Source organism: Balaenoptera physalus (assembly GCF_965194825.1).
Source record: "Balaenoptera physalus genome assembly, chromosome: 5".
Lineage (NCBI taxonomy): Eukaryota > Metazoa > Chordata > Mammalia > Artiodactyla > Balaenopteridae > Balaenoptera > Balaenoptera physalus.
The window spans coordinates 123,611,664-123,628,314 of NC_138884.1; the positions used below are offsets into that span (position 1 = coordinate 123,611,664).

General features: G+C 36.7%; 1 protein-coding gene across 32 annotated transcripts in view; it reads left to right on the forward strand.

The window, feature by feature from the left end:
- The window catches only part of ANK2 (ankyrin 2), a 689,779-nt gene that overhangs the window by 434,968 nt on the left and 238,160 nt on the right, over nt 1-16,651 (forward strand). For 4 of the 32 annotated variants that reach the window (XM_082462696.1, XM_082462724.1, XM_082462725.1 and 1 more), the window contains exon 1: nt 1,436-6,865. The exons of 9 other annotated variants lie outside the window; for them this stretch is intronic. In XM_082462696.1, coding sequence (XP_082318822.1) covers nt 6,731-6,865 — 135 coding nt within the window. In that variant the 5' untranslated portion in view covers nt 1,436-6,730. Of the gene's footprint in view, nt 1-1,433; nt 6,866-16,651 lie in introns of those variants that run through there. 19 more of the 32 variants (XM_082462702.1, XM_082462712.1, XM_082462705.1 and 16 more) reach the window with 10 other exon arrangements.

Genomic DNA, 16,651 nt, shown 5'->3' on the forward strand with positions numbered 1-16,651 from the left:
GTTGTTAGCACTGTTTATTAAAGAATGTCCTCCTTTATGTACTAGAAGTCAAGAGGCAGCAGTCTGGAATGAAAATAATCGCTGGCAGGAATGTAAAATTAAATTGGTTAATTAATGTTTGTGGGCACATAAATAGCTTGGCAATATTCATTTTGATTCATTTGTGTACAGCATAAACAGTAAAGCTCCTTTGTACTGACCTCAATTAGAAAAGTTATGCCACATGTTAATATAGGGAATCTAGTGTAGATCTATAAATTATGCAACAGTTTTCCTGATTGATCAATTATATAACAGATCCAACTGGTGAAAATCATTACGTATTTAACTTTTAGCCAAAGAAATGATATTGAATGTACTCAGACATGGGTGAAAATAACATGCTGCCTCTGTTGTTGCACAAAATGTTCCAGTTTTATTTCCACAGGTCAGTGATTCCCAAAGTTAGAAGAACTTGTCCTTGGTTTCATGTGGTTGGGCATGGAGAATTTTGCACACAATAAGAGTAACGAAATATTAGTTTAATCAGATAAATACATTTGACCAAAACAGTCTTTTTTGTTTTTTTGAGTTTCAACCCAGTGCTTTTATTATCCTTATTGAGGCTCAGATTTTCCCATCTTGGGTCAGTGTGTATGTATGATAGCTTGGATTCCAGCAGCCATTTAGGCTTGTGATTTATTTGAGTTTATTGCCACCTTTTTACTATTTGTATGCCATTGGTCCCACCTGTTATATTCTTTTTCCTATTCTTCTTTGCCTTATTTTGGATTAATCAACTATTTTTTATTGTTCCATTTTTTCCCTCTTCTTTGAATTTCTTAATTATATATTCTTTTATTTTAGTGGCTACCCTAGAGATTATAATATATAACCTCAACTTCTTATAGATCCAGACTTCTTTTATCTGGTTGTTCCACAGTCTTTAGCATAGCTTTCCATCTTCAAGGTCACCTCATGGTCCCAATGGCTGCTAGAGTGCCAGCTATCATATCCACATCCCAGGCAATGGGAAGGAGAAAGGGGGAAGGACAAAAGGGAGCACACCATTAAAGAGCTTTCCTGGGACTCTCTTCCCACTTCTTCTTAAATCCTAATGTGCACCTTTATCTGAAGTGCAGACTAGGAAATGTAAGGTTTTGGTTAGGCAGAATACCCAGGACTCTGCTACTAAGGAGGAAGTACAGAATGGATACTGGGTAGGCTTGAATTATGACTACCATGAGGAAAAAAAGAGGAAAGGGAGAGATGTTTTGTAATCTAAGCAGATTTCTAAATTCAGCAAAGGTAACGTAAATCTTACATGTTAACAATGATCTGCAAAATACAAAGTGTTAACTGAATACCATGTTAGGACAGTGCATTTTGTACATGATAGTTTAGATTAAGGGAGACTCTACCTTGATTTTTTTCATCTGTGTGATGGATACTCTTAAACAACCCTTACAACTTGGAAGAGAGGAAAAAATTAATTTCCGTCACTCTGAGTGAAATTTTCTTTCTGATTTGTCACTTTAAAGACTTTTGGCAAAATATTTTTTTCAGTATTTTTAATATGATAGCACTTGCCCTTTAAGAACAAACGAATCAAAATATTTGAAGGAGAATAAAACCCCTACTAGTGTTTGCAGTTGATTTGCAAAAACTTGTTCTACGAAGTCCTATAAAGCTGTCCTACCATGTCCCTTTTGGTGAGTGAGACCATTCAGAGTGAAAGTTCTATTACAAATTGTGAGATGTAGAAAACTGGCAGGGTGTGGTTTCCAAAATGTTTGAAGTTTTTCAGTGGGGCTAATATTCAGGAAGGGTGGGGCAAGAGCAAAAGAGTCTACATCCTGGAAAAGAGCTCCGGATCGCAACAAAGAGTTGGTCGGATTTCACACTGTGGTCCTTTCATCTTTCCTTGTGAGTCTCCCAGGGAAATGCTAGGGATCATAGTCAGCTCCTAGCACAGGAACCCATGATGCAAGACACTGAGTACTTCTTATCCTTTTTGTTTGTTTGTCTTTCATGCTAACGAACTAAATAGACGGTCAGCTTCAGACACCCACCACCTCGTGTTAGATGTTACGTTCAAGTGTTAACAAGTTCTGTTTCATAGAAGTAAAGAACTTCAGAGCTGAAAGGGATCTAGCAATCATTCAGTCTAACCCCCTTATTTTAAAAAAGAGAAAATGAAAGCCCAGATTTGATAAAGATTACACACATCCACACAGGTAAATTAGTGGTGGAACCAAAATTGGGGATTAGTTACTCCTAGCCAAGAGGTCTTTTCACACCTCTGCAGGAGCTGTGATCTAACTCTTTAGGTTAAATTATAGAACTGTGACAGTTATTTCTTTTCCAAGGTGTTAGTTTTCTGATGATTCTGTAATCATTGCTTCTTACTTAAGAGGTGAAATTTAAAACCGCAATGCATGGTTTTCAGATTTGCTGTCATAGGGACCTTAGCAGCTACTTTCAGATTACAGCTGAGAAGCTGGCCTTTGTTCTCAGTCCTTAATCACTTCTCTCTTTTGATGGATTTGAAACACAGCAATACAGATGAAATAATACCAGTAAAAGTGCTTGGGAATTTAAGAAGATATTGCAAATATGCCACAGCACGGGGGTCTTGAATTTCACTTTCTGTATCGTGTACTAAGTTCAAGTATCCTGCTCCAAGTGTGGCCAAACATGCAAATATTTGCTTTCTGAGTAATTTGCCCTAATGACTTTGAAGCATTTTTAAGAAACAGTGGTGACATTGTTCTGCCCTGGCAGAAAACATGTCCCTTGTTATGTCCACAGAGATCCCCGTAGTCTGCAGGCACATTATTAAGACATGGGTGCTGCACAGTATTTGCTAATCTTGCCTTCTATGTGACACAATGTTAGGTATATAGGCTGTCAAATCACCCAAGCCTTTGTGACAAATCTGTCAGGCGCCACTCTTAGTTAAACACTAGGAGTTAAACTGGAAATGTTTTAACTTCTGAAGTAATATCTTCTTCTGTGGACCCTTCTCCTCCTTGGTTTTGATCAGGCTGAAAGCATCAGACCATTGGGAAAGTTCGGAGTGATCACAAATGTGAAAGCTGTTCATTGCAAGTTATGTTTTCGTAGCTATCATATCTTCCAGGTCGATAATTTAAATCTGTTCAGCCAGAAAATAGAAAATTTCAGCAATCACAGGAGCACAAGTGGTGCGTACCTGTCTTTCCTTTGCCCATTCTTCAGGCATTCACCTTTAGCAGTGAGATTTTGGTACCACTACGGGGCGTATTTTGGGCAGCCCAAACGATAGGAGCATGGATATTATCTTCAACAAGCATGAAGTTTCTCTACTAGGGAAAGAATGAGAAGATTTCCCTGGGATGAAGGGAGAGAAGGGTAGAAGACTGATTGCTAGTCACTTAGAAAAAGTATCTTCTAAGAGTTGTCAACATGTTTCTTTGTTGGTTTATAATTCAGTGTACTTTTAGACTTTTTTTTCTCTTGTAACAAAGCACTACAAATTATTTTCTAGGAAAATACACCCCAAACAATGTTAATATTTTTCCAAACACTAAAAAGGGTATTTATTGCAAATCTGGAAATAAAATTAAAGATTTGTTATGCTTAAAATGTTTATAATTTTCAAATCTGTTACTGTTAATGTGTAAAAGGAGACGTTTAGGTCAGTGTAGTCCAGTTAAATATTGATATTATGAATGTGCTCCTATTTGGGGCTCCCTTTTATTCATTTACTTGACAAACATTTAATACTCCTGTGTGTGTTTTACTTCTGAGAGAAGGTCAGTGAGAGAGATGAGGCATTTGATGTAAAAAGACAAGAGCTGATAGTAGTCTCAACTTTATTCAAAAAGATAGAACAAATTAAAAGACTAACATAGGTGTCATTAAGACTTCCAGGCGAAGGTGAATTTTAAAATGAGTTTTGAAAAAGTGAACTTGTACTGGTAGAGGAAGGGAGATGCATGCTTGGCTGAAAGAGAAGCAAAAGACACAGTGGTAGAATGGGTAATGTATTAACGCGACAGAAACATGCCAGGAAACAATTCATGCTGTTAAACCACTGTAAAAGTATTTATGAAGCACCTAGGAACATCTTTCCCAGTCCAGAGTGGTTAAATATTTCTTTTATACGTATAGATACAGCTCAGTGAGGGGAGGAGGCTAGAGAGAATTTTCAGGATTTGCTTCCAATTTTTAAGTTGCATGATTTTATATCAAAAGGCTGTTAAATATTAAATTTCTTGCTTTAAAAATAGTCCACTTACTAATTCTAAATGTGCGTAAATGTAAACGGTTGGTGAAATATTGATTTCTATTTTGAATAAAATAGTTCATATATATTCAAGAAGAAGCAGCTGTCTTGAGACTTTGTAAGGCATTATAAGGCTTTATGAACCTTCTTCTAGAGAAGATAGGAAAAATTAAAACATATCCTTTTGGTAGAGTTTGTAACCACATCATTAAACATCATAGCTTACTTAATTCCTACAGTACATGGTTCAAAGTATATGGAACGTTCGATGAAAAATTACCACATTATACAAAATCATTAGTTTAGTCTATATAAGAATAATTCTGGCAACTTGGAAGGCTTTGCTTGATACATCTCAGCTACCAGTCTAATCTTGTTACTGATATTGAAGCTCCATCTTTTTTAATACTTTCACCCAAATCTTTAATATCTTAAATGTTTAGATTATGCTCCTCTTTAACATGAATGGAGAAAGCATCTCCACCCCTCCATTGTTGTCCTAATATTGTGGTTCAGTCAATTAATTTTTTTAGAAAGGTTTAAACAATATCTTCACCTATAGCTGAAAGGTAAAAATAATTTCACTGAATGCCGATAATGCCTCTCAGATACTGAAGTGTAGGGCTCCAATATTTAGTAACATACCCTAGGCTCGTGAGCTCTGGGATGAAGACTTATTCAAAACAGGATTGGTAAAAAAAGCATTGTGGGGCTCTTGTGGAAATCAACAATCCAAAAGTGCCAATCGCAGATTTGAGTTCATAGGGCTTTGGACAGCAATATAGAGTGAAAGAGTATTTCAGGAATGCTGTTTTTAACGAAAAAATGACAAAGCATTTTTACTTTTTTCAAAAAATGACAAATTGAAAAGTGAGTTCTATCAAATGTAACGTGGTTAATTCCTAAGTATTGATATCTTCTACTTCCTGTTTTCCCCAAATGATCACTTTCATTTCAGTACATTTCTTAAACATTTAATATTTAATATGTAGCATATGGATGGATGATACAATAATCAAGTCTGCACCCTACCAGTGAAGAGTTTAAAACCTATTTGGAAGAGAAAATATGCACACACAAAACAAATAACAAATGAGGAAGGACAGGACTATTAAAATAATTAGATATATAATGTTGTAGAGGAAATTCAGTGGGGGAATGAAGTTCAACCCATAATAGTCTATAACAAAGTCTTGATTTTTAAAAATGTCATAATTGGCTTCAAAAATCTATGGTGTGGGGAGAGGGAAGGGTAAGCTGGGACGAAGTGAGAGAGTGGCATTGACATATATACACTACCAAATGTAAAATAGATAGCTAGTGGGAAGCAGTTGCATAGCACAGGGAGATCAGCTCGGTGCTTTGTGACCACCTAGAGGGATGGGATAGAGAGGGTGGGAGGGAGACCCAAGAGGGAGGAGATATGGGGATATATGTATACGTATAGCTGATTCACTTTGTTATACAGCAGCAACTAACACAACAATGTAAAGCAATTATACTCCAATTAAGTTGTTAAAAAAAAATCTATGGTGTGTTTGCTATTCTCATCTCAGTGGGAAACAATTTCTTCCAAAATCTGTAATATGGTTTCAAAGATAGTATGTATCATATTGAAAGCTATTCTTTTTTTTTCCCCCCTCCCCTTGAAAGCCATTCTTGATTATCTATTATAAAGCTGAGGGAAACATTTTCAAAATAGCAAAAATTAAAAAGAATTATAAATGAAGCAAAATGTTTGCTCTTACTGGAACACTCATGAATAATGAAAAACTGTGGATAACTTATTAAATTTAAAACATCCATACTGGTGTAAAATGAGCCATTTTGATTGATGTGTTTCCAGTGAATTGTAAATGCTGTAAGGATGGCTAATTGTTTTTTGTAAATGATTATGAAAAAAAAAAATCTGTTAGCCAAGTGAATCCTTCTTGGTTTAAGCAATTACAAAAGTAATGTTTACCTGTTATGCTGGTGAAGCGGGGTCGTTAGCAACTTTAGTGTTCTGTGTGAATAGGAAGACCGAGAGGGGGAAAATCAAAGACATTCATTGAGTAATGCAAAAATTCTCCTATGTAGAGACATTTTACACAGCAGGAACTTCAGTCCATGTGTAAAGGAGGCTGCTTGCATGGTGAAAAACAAAACAACACTGCCCCCTCCCCTGCTCCCCCTTGGCCTCGCCCCCCCTCACTCCATTGACATGCATAGCTGGCCTGGTAGGTGTAAAAATAGACTGGCAGAGCCTGAATTGGAAATGGTCACTGAAGGCAGCCTGCAGTTGCTCGGGTTTTGAGTTCTCTCTGACACCAGCAAGCCGGCCAGCAGATGGGGAGAACTGGTGAGGGGCGTGTAGGGGAATTGAGCAGAGGAGCCAAGGATCGTCTGATGAAGCGTCCACGTTAGTATCCCCCTGGGAGCCCTGGACAGAGCACAGAGGGCAAGGACGGCCCCACTGACAGCAGGAACCGTAGAACTGAGATGGGTAATGCAGCTCTCTGCACGTCTTGTCATGCGGATAAGAGTGTAAGAGCACAGGGACACTTGCAGGAGTTGGACAAAACCCCAGACTACTATGGCTGTAACAGCGAGGACACTGAAGAACTTGGGGTGCGGGTAAGTTCTAAGTCACAGGCTGGAGGAGAGGAGGATGGTGGCCCGAGAATCAACACTGGACCTCATTGGTTAAAACTCCAAACTTCCTGGAAGGAAGTTGACAGAATAAAACCAATGTGATCAAACCAGCTGACTGCCTCTGATTCAGTGGCCTGCTGCTGTTTCCTCTTCGTGTTCTGCAATGTTCATGTTTGTTCCTTCTGAGCTGGCTTTAGCTGTGAACTGACAGTTGGGAATAAGCAAGGATGCCGTCTCTTTAATTTAAAGTTTTATCCAAAGCTGAACATATATTTTATTATGGAGTGACTTGCAGCAATATTGCAGAGATTCACTTACATTCAGGCTGTTAAATTATTTTGCCTGTTTATATATTCATAGTTCATTTTTCATTAGGATTAAAAAGCACGTACTAACTTCCCAGTTTCAACCTATAAAGGCGTTTTTCTTCTAATATTTAACTAAGGTCAGTGAAAAGCCCTTTAAATACTGTTCTGATTATGATGATAATATTTTGTGCAGAGGCCTAAAAGTCGAGCCATCAAATATCTAAGTTGACTTTCAGACTTTAATAATTCATAGTCATGGTATGTTTCTTAAAATAATTACAAAGCCTTATTGTGATTTTTTTGGGGGGGGGGGAGGGCCAAAAATCTTTCTGAAATATTTTGATTTTCCTATTTGCTGGAGGATAAAGTTTACCTTTCATCTGTCAGATGCAGGAATTTGACCTTATTGCAAGTCATGTATTTCAGAGCGTAGCCATGAAACTAAGATAAGGAAGATTTCTGAATCAAAGAAACATACTCTGTACTTTGAAGTGTGTGCCCGATATTTCCAGGAGTGAGGACTTTGAGGTGACTCCCTACTGTCTTTGGCTTTTACTCTGACCTGGATGAATTTCATAATTTCGTAGCATTGAAATTCTGTCAGACCACAGTGAAACTGAAAGAGAAACTAAGAACTTATCAGTAAAAACAATGTGCAGAGCCAGTGTTTGCAGATAGCTGCAGAGAAAAGAAAGTCTATCAGCACTGTAGTGCAAATGAGGACGGTGCTTCCCGAATTGGAAAGAAGCCACCCCAGGCAAGAGATTAAGCAAAAGGGTGGGGAGGGGGGCACACCTGCCTTAACAACCGCACCACCCAGGTTTGTGACCAGGGGCTGTTGCAGTTCTCATTCTGGGTTATGGTTTATGGTTTAAATTATCCACATCCAACAGGAGCATCATTCGGGATTTCTGAGCGGCCACTTCGAGTGCAATTTCTGGACTGAAGGGGCGAAAAAAGGTGAACTTTTGGGTAACTGTTTAGTAGCTCTACAAGCTTGCTTAGTTGCAATATATGAATATATTCTCCAAGAAGTGACTACCTTGCTTAAAAGGTAGTTTCTAGGAATTTTTTTCAGTAATTTAACATTGAGACCATTCTTTAAAATGTTAGTTAATAACTCCCTCAATATTTTTAAGTTACACAAGTGTATTCCCTGTTTTCACCTCTTAAAAACCATTAAGAAAAATGTAAAGCATGAAAATAAATTAGAGGTACTTTAAAAATTAAATATAAAAGCCTATTTTTAAAACGTAGAGAACAGAAGTGATGATATTTTGATGCACTGATAGGTTCTTTTAGGTAAAGAAGAGCAAGATTTAGCATGATTTTGAGATCCAAGGGCTGAAATATGAAATTCATTCAAAACTTTCAAGTTCAGAAAATGATTAAAAACTTTTTAAGAAGAAATAATCAATAGCGATATCATTCCCCTGTTAAAATCCTCCTATCCATTTTAATATAGATATTAGCCCTGAAAAAAATTTGAGTTGATATTTAAAAAATCACTACAATCTGATTTCTCTGAATTAAATAATATAACCTGCTCATCATTGAATAATCTCTTCTGTCAAAGATTTTATGGACAGAAGCATATAATGATTGTTGTGACATGGAAAGGTATGGTAGAAGTGGAAATGCACCTGTTGTCTACTTTCTGAAGTGATATTTTACTCAGGATTTCACCACTTTAGACATGGGCAAAAAAAAAAAAAAAAAAAAAAAAAAGCTAATACCAAAGATGACAAGCAAAATATGTGGTTCTATCTAGCTTTAAGTTTCCCAAATTTAAGAACTCTATCGTCTTTCTTTACTTTTAAATGGGCACTGTAAGACTGAAGCCACTCACTCCTTACATCATCTAGATACATTTCATAATTAGTCCCTTTTCATCATTCATGCTTGTCATTATTAATGATTAAGTTAAGAGGTTCAGAACTTACTAACTTTTATTTTTATAATAATCTTTTTTGGGGGGAAAAAACAGAAACAGAGGTCCTTAGCACTTTTTTTTCTTCTGGAAATTAACTCTGAAATATTTCATAGAGTTTATTGTGTTTGAGAGACAAAAATTTCAACTAAATAAATTTCCAGGTTTATTCATAATCGGAACTAAACTCATGGGAAAAAATATAAATTTAAAGTTCTAAAACTGCTGGGCTTTCTGTAAATTAATACTTCATTCTTTTCTATAAGTTTTATTTAGAATTTTGAATAGTCTGACATTTGTTTGTATATATAAATATAGCAATGAGGAATAAATCAGTTACCAGGAATTGTTGAAAGTAAGCGAACAAAAATAATTTCTTCTAGAACAATATTATAGTATGTGCATATTTGAAATTCCACTTAATAGGCTTATACATTTTTTATAAGATAAAAAAAATGAGACCATAATTATTTCCAGATACGTTACATAATTAAACCCAGAAATTATACCACAAAAAAGTAGAAAATGAACCTAAAGATTATTGTGGCAATATAATAATTTCCTAAGTTTTAAAGTAACTTTAAAAGATTATAGCGGGACTTCCCTGGTGGCACAGTGGATAACACTCTGCACTCCCAATGCAGGGGGCCCGGGTTCGATCCCTGGTCAGGGAACTAGATCCCACATTCATGCCGCAACTAAGAGTTCGCATGCCGCAACTAAAGAGCCCGTGTTCCGCAGCTAAGGAGCTGGGGAGCCAAAACTAAGGAATCCTGGAGCCGCAACTAAGGAGCCCGCCTGCCGCCACTAAGGCCTGGCACAACCAAAATAAATAAATAAATAAATCAATATTTAAAAAAAAAGATTATAGCAAAAATGATGAATAGCTAATATGCCACAAAATTTTAAAGTTCTATAACTGGACAAATAATATTTTATAATGTGTATTCAAATTAATACTTAAATTCCAGAGCCAAGTCCAGCAAACTCTTTCTGTAATGGGTCCGAGAGTGGATATTATAGACTTTGTGGGCACATGGTCTCTGTTGCTGCTCCTCAGCTCTGTTGGTTGCAGAGCAAACGCAGCCTTAGGCAGCAGGGCAACAAATCGACCTGGCTGTTTTCCAACAATTACTAAATTTTTCTATTATTAAATTTTCGATTGCTAAATTTTTCAGTCACTAAATATTAATTTTAGTATTCTTTTCCTATTTTGTAAGATATACATTAAAACAATAATAAAATATTCTGTCTGTTAACAAAGATATAAAATAAAATAATATTCAGTCTTAGAAGAGTGTGTTGAGACTGGTAGACATTCCAGGGTATGCTGTAAATTTTTCTAAATATTTGGAAAGCAATTTGGAAATACATTTCAAACTAGTTACAGTGTCTCTTTTTCATTTTGCTAGTGCAGCCAGGACTCTAGTGGCAGGGAGATATTTGCATGGAGAAAAAGGGTAGGCAAACCTTCTGGGCAGACTCTCACCCCCGACCACAGATAAAGAACTGCACTGGACTCCAGCCCCTATGTTGTGAGTATTCCCAAGTTCATCCCTCCTTTCACTCAAACTTTAAGGGCACGAGAGAGCTCTACTTCCAGAGAGACCTTATTCCAAATCTACTGAGAAAAAATGTCTGCCTTCCTAATGAAGATATAAGGCTCATGAGCCTATGTTAGGGTTTTCCTCTGAAATGTGGTTGCCTCTTACATTAGTCCTTAAAGGACTCCAAGATCTGCTATTATCACAATCAGCTTGACAGTTCCAAAAAGAGGAAGCATGTGGGGTAGTAGAGAGTTGAGAACAAAATTCAGCTGTACTAAAATTCTTATTCAGAGTAAGTCCTAGTGATATTTCTAAATATTTCTGTTGATCACAGAAGGGAAAACTGCATGATCCCTCAGATACCTTTTCCTTTTCCTTTTTACAGATGATGGGTATATATATTCCAGTTTTACTTATGAAAGAAGAAGCTCTCAGAGATGCTTTATAGAGTTTGTCCTGGATTCTTAGGGGAGCTCTGTCTGGGACATGAGTCCGCAAAGCCATGCAAGGGCTAAGCGGGCTCCAGAGAGACGGCTTCTTGACCGTGCTTTGGTAAAGTGCAGACTAGAACAGCGTCAGGAATAGATCTTCTTTTCTTGTTCTTCTTGGCTTGTATTTTTGTCATGGCATCATTTATAGATTTGCAAATTGTTCTAAGTGTTCTTTATATTTGTCTTGCATTGAGATCATGTACTTTTCACTGTAGTTTCTTTTTTTTTTTAACATCTTTATTGGAGTATAATTGCTTTACAATGGTGTGTTAGTTTCTGCTTTATAACAAAGTGAATCAGTTATATATATACATATGTTCCCATATCTCGTCCCTCTTGCGTCTCCCTCCCTCCCACCCTCCCTATCCCACCCCCCTAGGTGGTCACAAAGCACGGAGCTGATCTCCCTGTGCTATGAGGCTGCTTCCCACTAGCTATCTATTTTACGTTTGGTAGTGTATATATGAGGATATGGGGAGGGGGAAGGGTAAGCTGTGACAAAGTGAGAGAGCGGCTTGGACATATATTCACTGTAGTTTCTTCATCATATCAGATTAATTTGCTTTGTCCCAAGAGCAAAACCATAAATGTGATGCTTCATCACAAATATTACCTAGATAATCTGTCCTAGATGACTTTTAAATTGTTATCCTCCTCGTTTTAGCAGTTTTTTCTCAGAGATTTTTATTTTCTTGTTTCATTTATTTAAACATTTTTTCAGTTATAGTAAAAAAATTTTATCTTCTTTATTTCAGCCTTCTTGTTATTGTATACATTTTCTTGTGACCTTAGCCCATGGGCATTGAATTCTGGTGTTTTTGTGAGAACAATTCAGTACTTTTCTGCTGTGCTGAATCAAGAGGTAGTAAGTCAATCAGCAAATATTTATTGAGCTAGGTATCGATCTAAATGCTGGCCATATGTGGATGAGACAGAGTAGGGGGAGACAAACATTAAACTTGCATAGGGAGGTGGGGGCAGCGTGCTGCCCGGCTGAGGTAGGAATGTGCTGGGTGAGTCCAAGGGACAAAAAGGCAGCATGGCTGCAGCATCGCGAACAGAGAAGAAAGGGGCTGGCAATGAGGTCTGAGAGGCAGGCACAGGCCTACCTTGGCAGAAGTTTAGATTTGTTTCTAAATGTAGTGGGCCTTGGTAAAGGACTTTGGATTTCATTCAAAGTACAGTGGGAAACCTTTGGAGGGTTTTAGAGAAATAGGAGAACCTCATTTATGCTTCAAAAGATCTTTCTCGCGTGGGCTTTCTCCTCCTCCCTCCCTCTCTGTGCCTCTGTCTCTATCTCTCTCTTTCTCTGTCTCTCTGTCTCTGCTTGGTGGAGAATGGATTGTACATTCCATCAACGGAGGCCAACTTAAGCTGTCCCAGAAACCCCTGAGGTGAACGATGATGTAGGATTAAATTAGGGTGTTAATAGTGGTGGTGAGAGAAGTGATCAGATTCCAGATGTATTTTTGTTTTTATTGAAGGATTGTTTTGGCTCTTGAATGAAAGAGAAGGGGTTATTGGCTTAAGCAACTGGGTACAAGATGGTGCTATTTACTAAGGTGGAGTGGTGTGTGTGTGTGTGTGTGTGTGCTCACGGTGTGTGTGTGTGTGAAAGAAAGAGAGATGGTTCCTTACCTATGAAGCACACAGTATGTCAAGAGAGTTAAACTTTTCTTCAATTTTGAGTTCTAAGAGGATAGAAATAAGAGACTTTAAATGATATTGTGAACATTATCTTTGGTAGCCTTTTTTATAACTGTTATAAGAAAACTTTCTTCCTATAGTTTTGTTATTAACCCTAAAAAGGTCCAAGAGTATGATGAAATCATTCTGGTAAAGCATTTTTAAAAATATGAAATGATATAGAGCATGGTTATGTAACTTTTGGATAATTTATTTAAAGATAAATATTGAAAGAAGATAAGATATGGCTTCTGTTGTCTAGGAACTTTCAATCTAGTCTTAGAAGCAGGACTTATCCACATGTAATCAATTAACTATTAAAGTCAATAGGAGAGTAGGTGGCAGTGTGAGTGATGAAATGAGTACCTAAAAGATGACAAGGAAGAAGAGGAACAGTACAGATCATACTGTTTTGGGAATGTCTCATGGACAGGGCTGAGATTCAGCTAGTATAGAGCAGAACAGCTGTACCAATTGTTTATACTTTGAAATGATTCCATGCAGACTAATTAAATAGCCACTTCTATGAGCCCACCAAGCTGCTCCTTCTACTGTGGCTACCTGGAGCCCATCCTCAGGATTCCCCCATCCACTTCCAACCCCAAAATGAACAAATAGAGGAATGATGCCCGGACTAGCTGGGGGCCTCCAGGACCACCTTCCTCTAGTGCTACAGACAGTGTCCGTTGTGATTGGCTGGTGTGTGAACTGTACCAGCTGTTAAATATTTTGAACATCCATTCTGCTAATGGAGAAGTTGGAGCCTGTAGTAGATTTTTAAAATTTTTATTTTAAAATTTTTTTATTGCAGTAGAGTTGGTGTCCAATATTATATAAGTTTCAAGTATACGACATAGTTAGTGATTCACAATTCTTAAAGGTTATACTCGATTTATAGTTATAAAATATTGGCTATATTCCTTGTGCTATATAATATATCCTTGTAGCTGACTTATTTTACATGTAGTAGTTTGCACCTCTTAATCCCCACCCCTAATTTGCTCTCCCCCACCACTGGTAATGACTAATTTGTTCTCTATATCTGTGAGTCTGTTTCTTTTTTGTTATACTCACTAGTTTGTTGTATTTTTTAGATTCCGCATATAAGTGATATCATACAGTATTTGTCTTTTTCTGTCTGACTTATTTCACTTAGCATATTACCCTTAAAGTCCGTCCACGTTGCTGCAAATGGCAAAATTTAATTCCTTTTTTTATGGCCGAGTAGTATTCCATTGTATAGATGTGCTAGCTTACAGTAGATCTTGGAAGCAGAGTACAATCTTGGTTCCTGTTGGGAAGAAGGCACATTCAGTAAGCATTTATTGAGCATTTATTAAGTGCCAGGCACTGGGCTTACCAAGATGAACAAGACATGCAATTTTGGCTTGAAGGAGTGTAATCCAAGGATGGACAAAGCAGGAGTCCCAATATGGTGTTACAGTGTGGTGAGAAAGCACAGTGTATTGTGGAATACCTAAGAATGACAACTCAGTCTCAGAGGGTTACAGAAAAGTCAAATCTTGAAGCATTATGAGCAGATCACAAGCTCAGTCTTGGAGTCAATAGTAACATTAGAATGAGAGAAGCAGTGTATGAATCCCCATGGCTGTAACACCTCGTTTTTTTGGACACGTGTGGAATTCATGAAATTTGGTTAATATAAATGGGATCAGACTATCAAGAGCTTCATACGCCAAGCTTCAGAATTTGGACTCTGTTCTACTGAAAGACCACTGACAAAGGCTGTTTTAGGAGAACCAATTAGGTTGTGGTTTGCGTATCAGAAGCTCCACTCTCTTTGCAGTGCCTAACCAAGCACCTAGTACCTAACAGATGCTCAATAAATATTTTTGGAAAACTTGAATAAATTAATGACTAAGAAACCACCCAAGATAGCGAATCTAGTTGTGGGCACTTTCCAGCTGCAGGTGACAAGCCTCCAGATGAAACCAAAGGCTGTGAAAATTGAAAAAGTGATAGAGATACAAAAGACATTTCTAAAAATATTTAAGGAACCTGGAAAAACTAAGAATTAAAACTAAGAAGATTTAATTATAACCTTCTGCTGAAAACAAAAAACGTACCCTACTGCAAGTACACACACATTACTGCTGTGAAATATTAATTGTATAAAACATATTTACTGTAATAATTCCTTGAATTATTATGCAATCTCTATATGAAATTGTACATAAAATGCAATAGATGCCTTTCAGTGAAATATTACACTGTGATAAGAGGAATTATTATTATAATATAAACAATCAATATCTAATACTATGTCCATTATATTTTTCTTATAATGAGGTTCATCCAAACCAAACATAATTTGAACTATGTAATAATTTTAAGTCTTTCTTCTGTATTTAATAACATTGGTTCCACTGGATATACAGTGGCTTTTTCAGGGTCACATGTATGGTGGAGCTGAGAATACTCTGTGGAGAGAGAGCTGTCTTCAACCATATTTTGCTTCCTTCCCACACAGACATCTGCTGTTTCTTACCCACTTTCAGTTGCCGCTTTGGATTGAATGCCCTCTTAATGGGTGAAACTTAAAATTTATTTTGCCATAAGAAATAGCTACTGGTTCCTTCATTTTCGTTTAAAGGCTTCTCTTTGAAATTTGGGGCATATTATTTTACATTTGATCGTCAGACTTTTAAGAGTTTGACTTTTTAAAGCTTACATTCACGTCATATTTGTATGGGCTTATGTGACTATAGTAAAACTGTTTTGTACCTTTCTTTAAAATTTGCTTATAAGGTGTAAAAATACTACAACGAAAATATAATCATTTCAACAGCATCTTTGAGCTAATGAATCGTATCTAAAAGCTTTGTGAAAGCCAGGTGTTGAATAGTAGAGATTGTGAGTTGAAACAGTGTTTTTGATGAATTATAAATGTTGCTGACATACTATTTTAAAATTTGTTTTTTTTTGTACTCTTTACCTACCTCAGTTATCAATGAGTTTCAAAAGGGGGCTTTGAAGTATAATCTTATGTTCTACTTGATACCGTAGCACTTTCTCTATCTAGTATAACAACTCTATTAAATAAACACATCATGTACTTAAAATTAAATATCTAAGATTGTTAATTTGTCTAATGAGGAATTCTCACTTTATCACGGAAAAGATCGCTCCAGGCAGAAATAATGTGTTAAAACTACAGTTGAAGTCTCTTCAGATTTGCTACATTAGAATCATATCTTTCTGGATTGTTAGGCTTCTGAAGGAAATTAGTTAGAAAGCATGTACTAAGACATGTAGTAAAACAGAAGTACATAGGAAAATCTGTGGCTCTTTTCTTTTTGAAAACCACTGGTCGTCACATATAATTTTTTCTTTAGATTTACAGAAGGAAAAACTCCTTTTTCAGAAGTAAAGGACATTCAACAGTTTTCTGTTAGTAAGGTGTATGTTTCACAAAATTGTCCATATGTCTATAATACATAATTATTTCTTTAAAAACTGGCTTATCATATTCAGCTTCTTATGCATTCTTACATCATACATTCTGACTGCCTAAATGATTGAGGATGACATCAGGGATAAAGTGTTTTTGGGTTGTGTAATAAATACATAGAATGAAAGGTCTAGTTAATCCCTTATGTCATCACCTTCCAAAGTGTGTTCCATGAACTGCCCACATCAGAAGAATCACCTGGGGTGTTTTAAAGTGATGTAGCTTGCTGAGCCCTACTCCAGACCTCCAGAATTAGAATCTCTGAGGTGGGAGCTGAGAATATTTATTTAACAGATTAAGCATGATCTCTAAGTAACCCTTAAGTGCATTATTG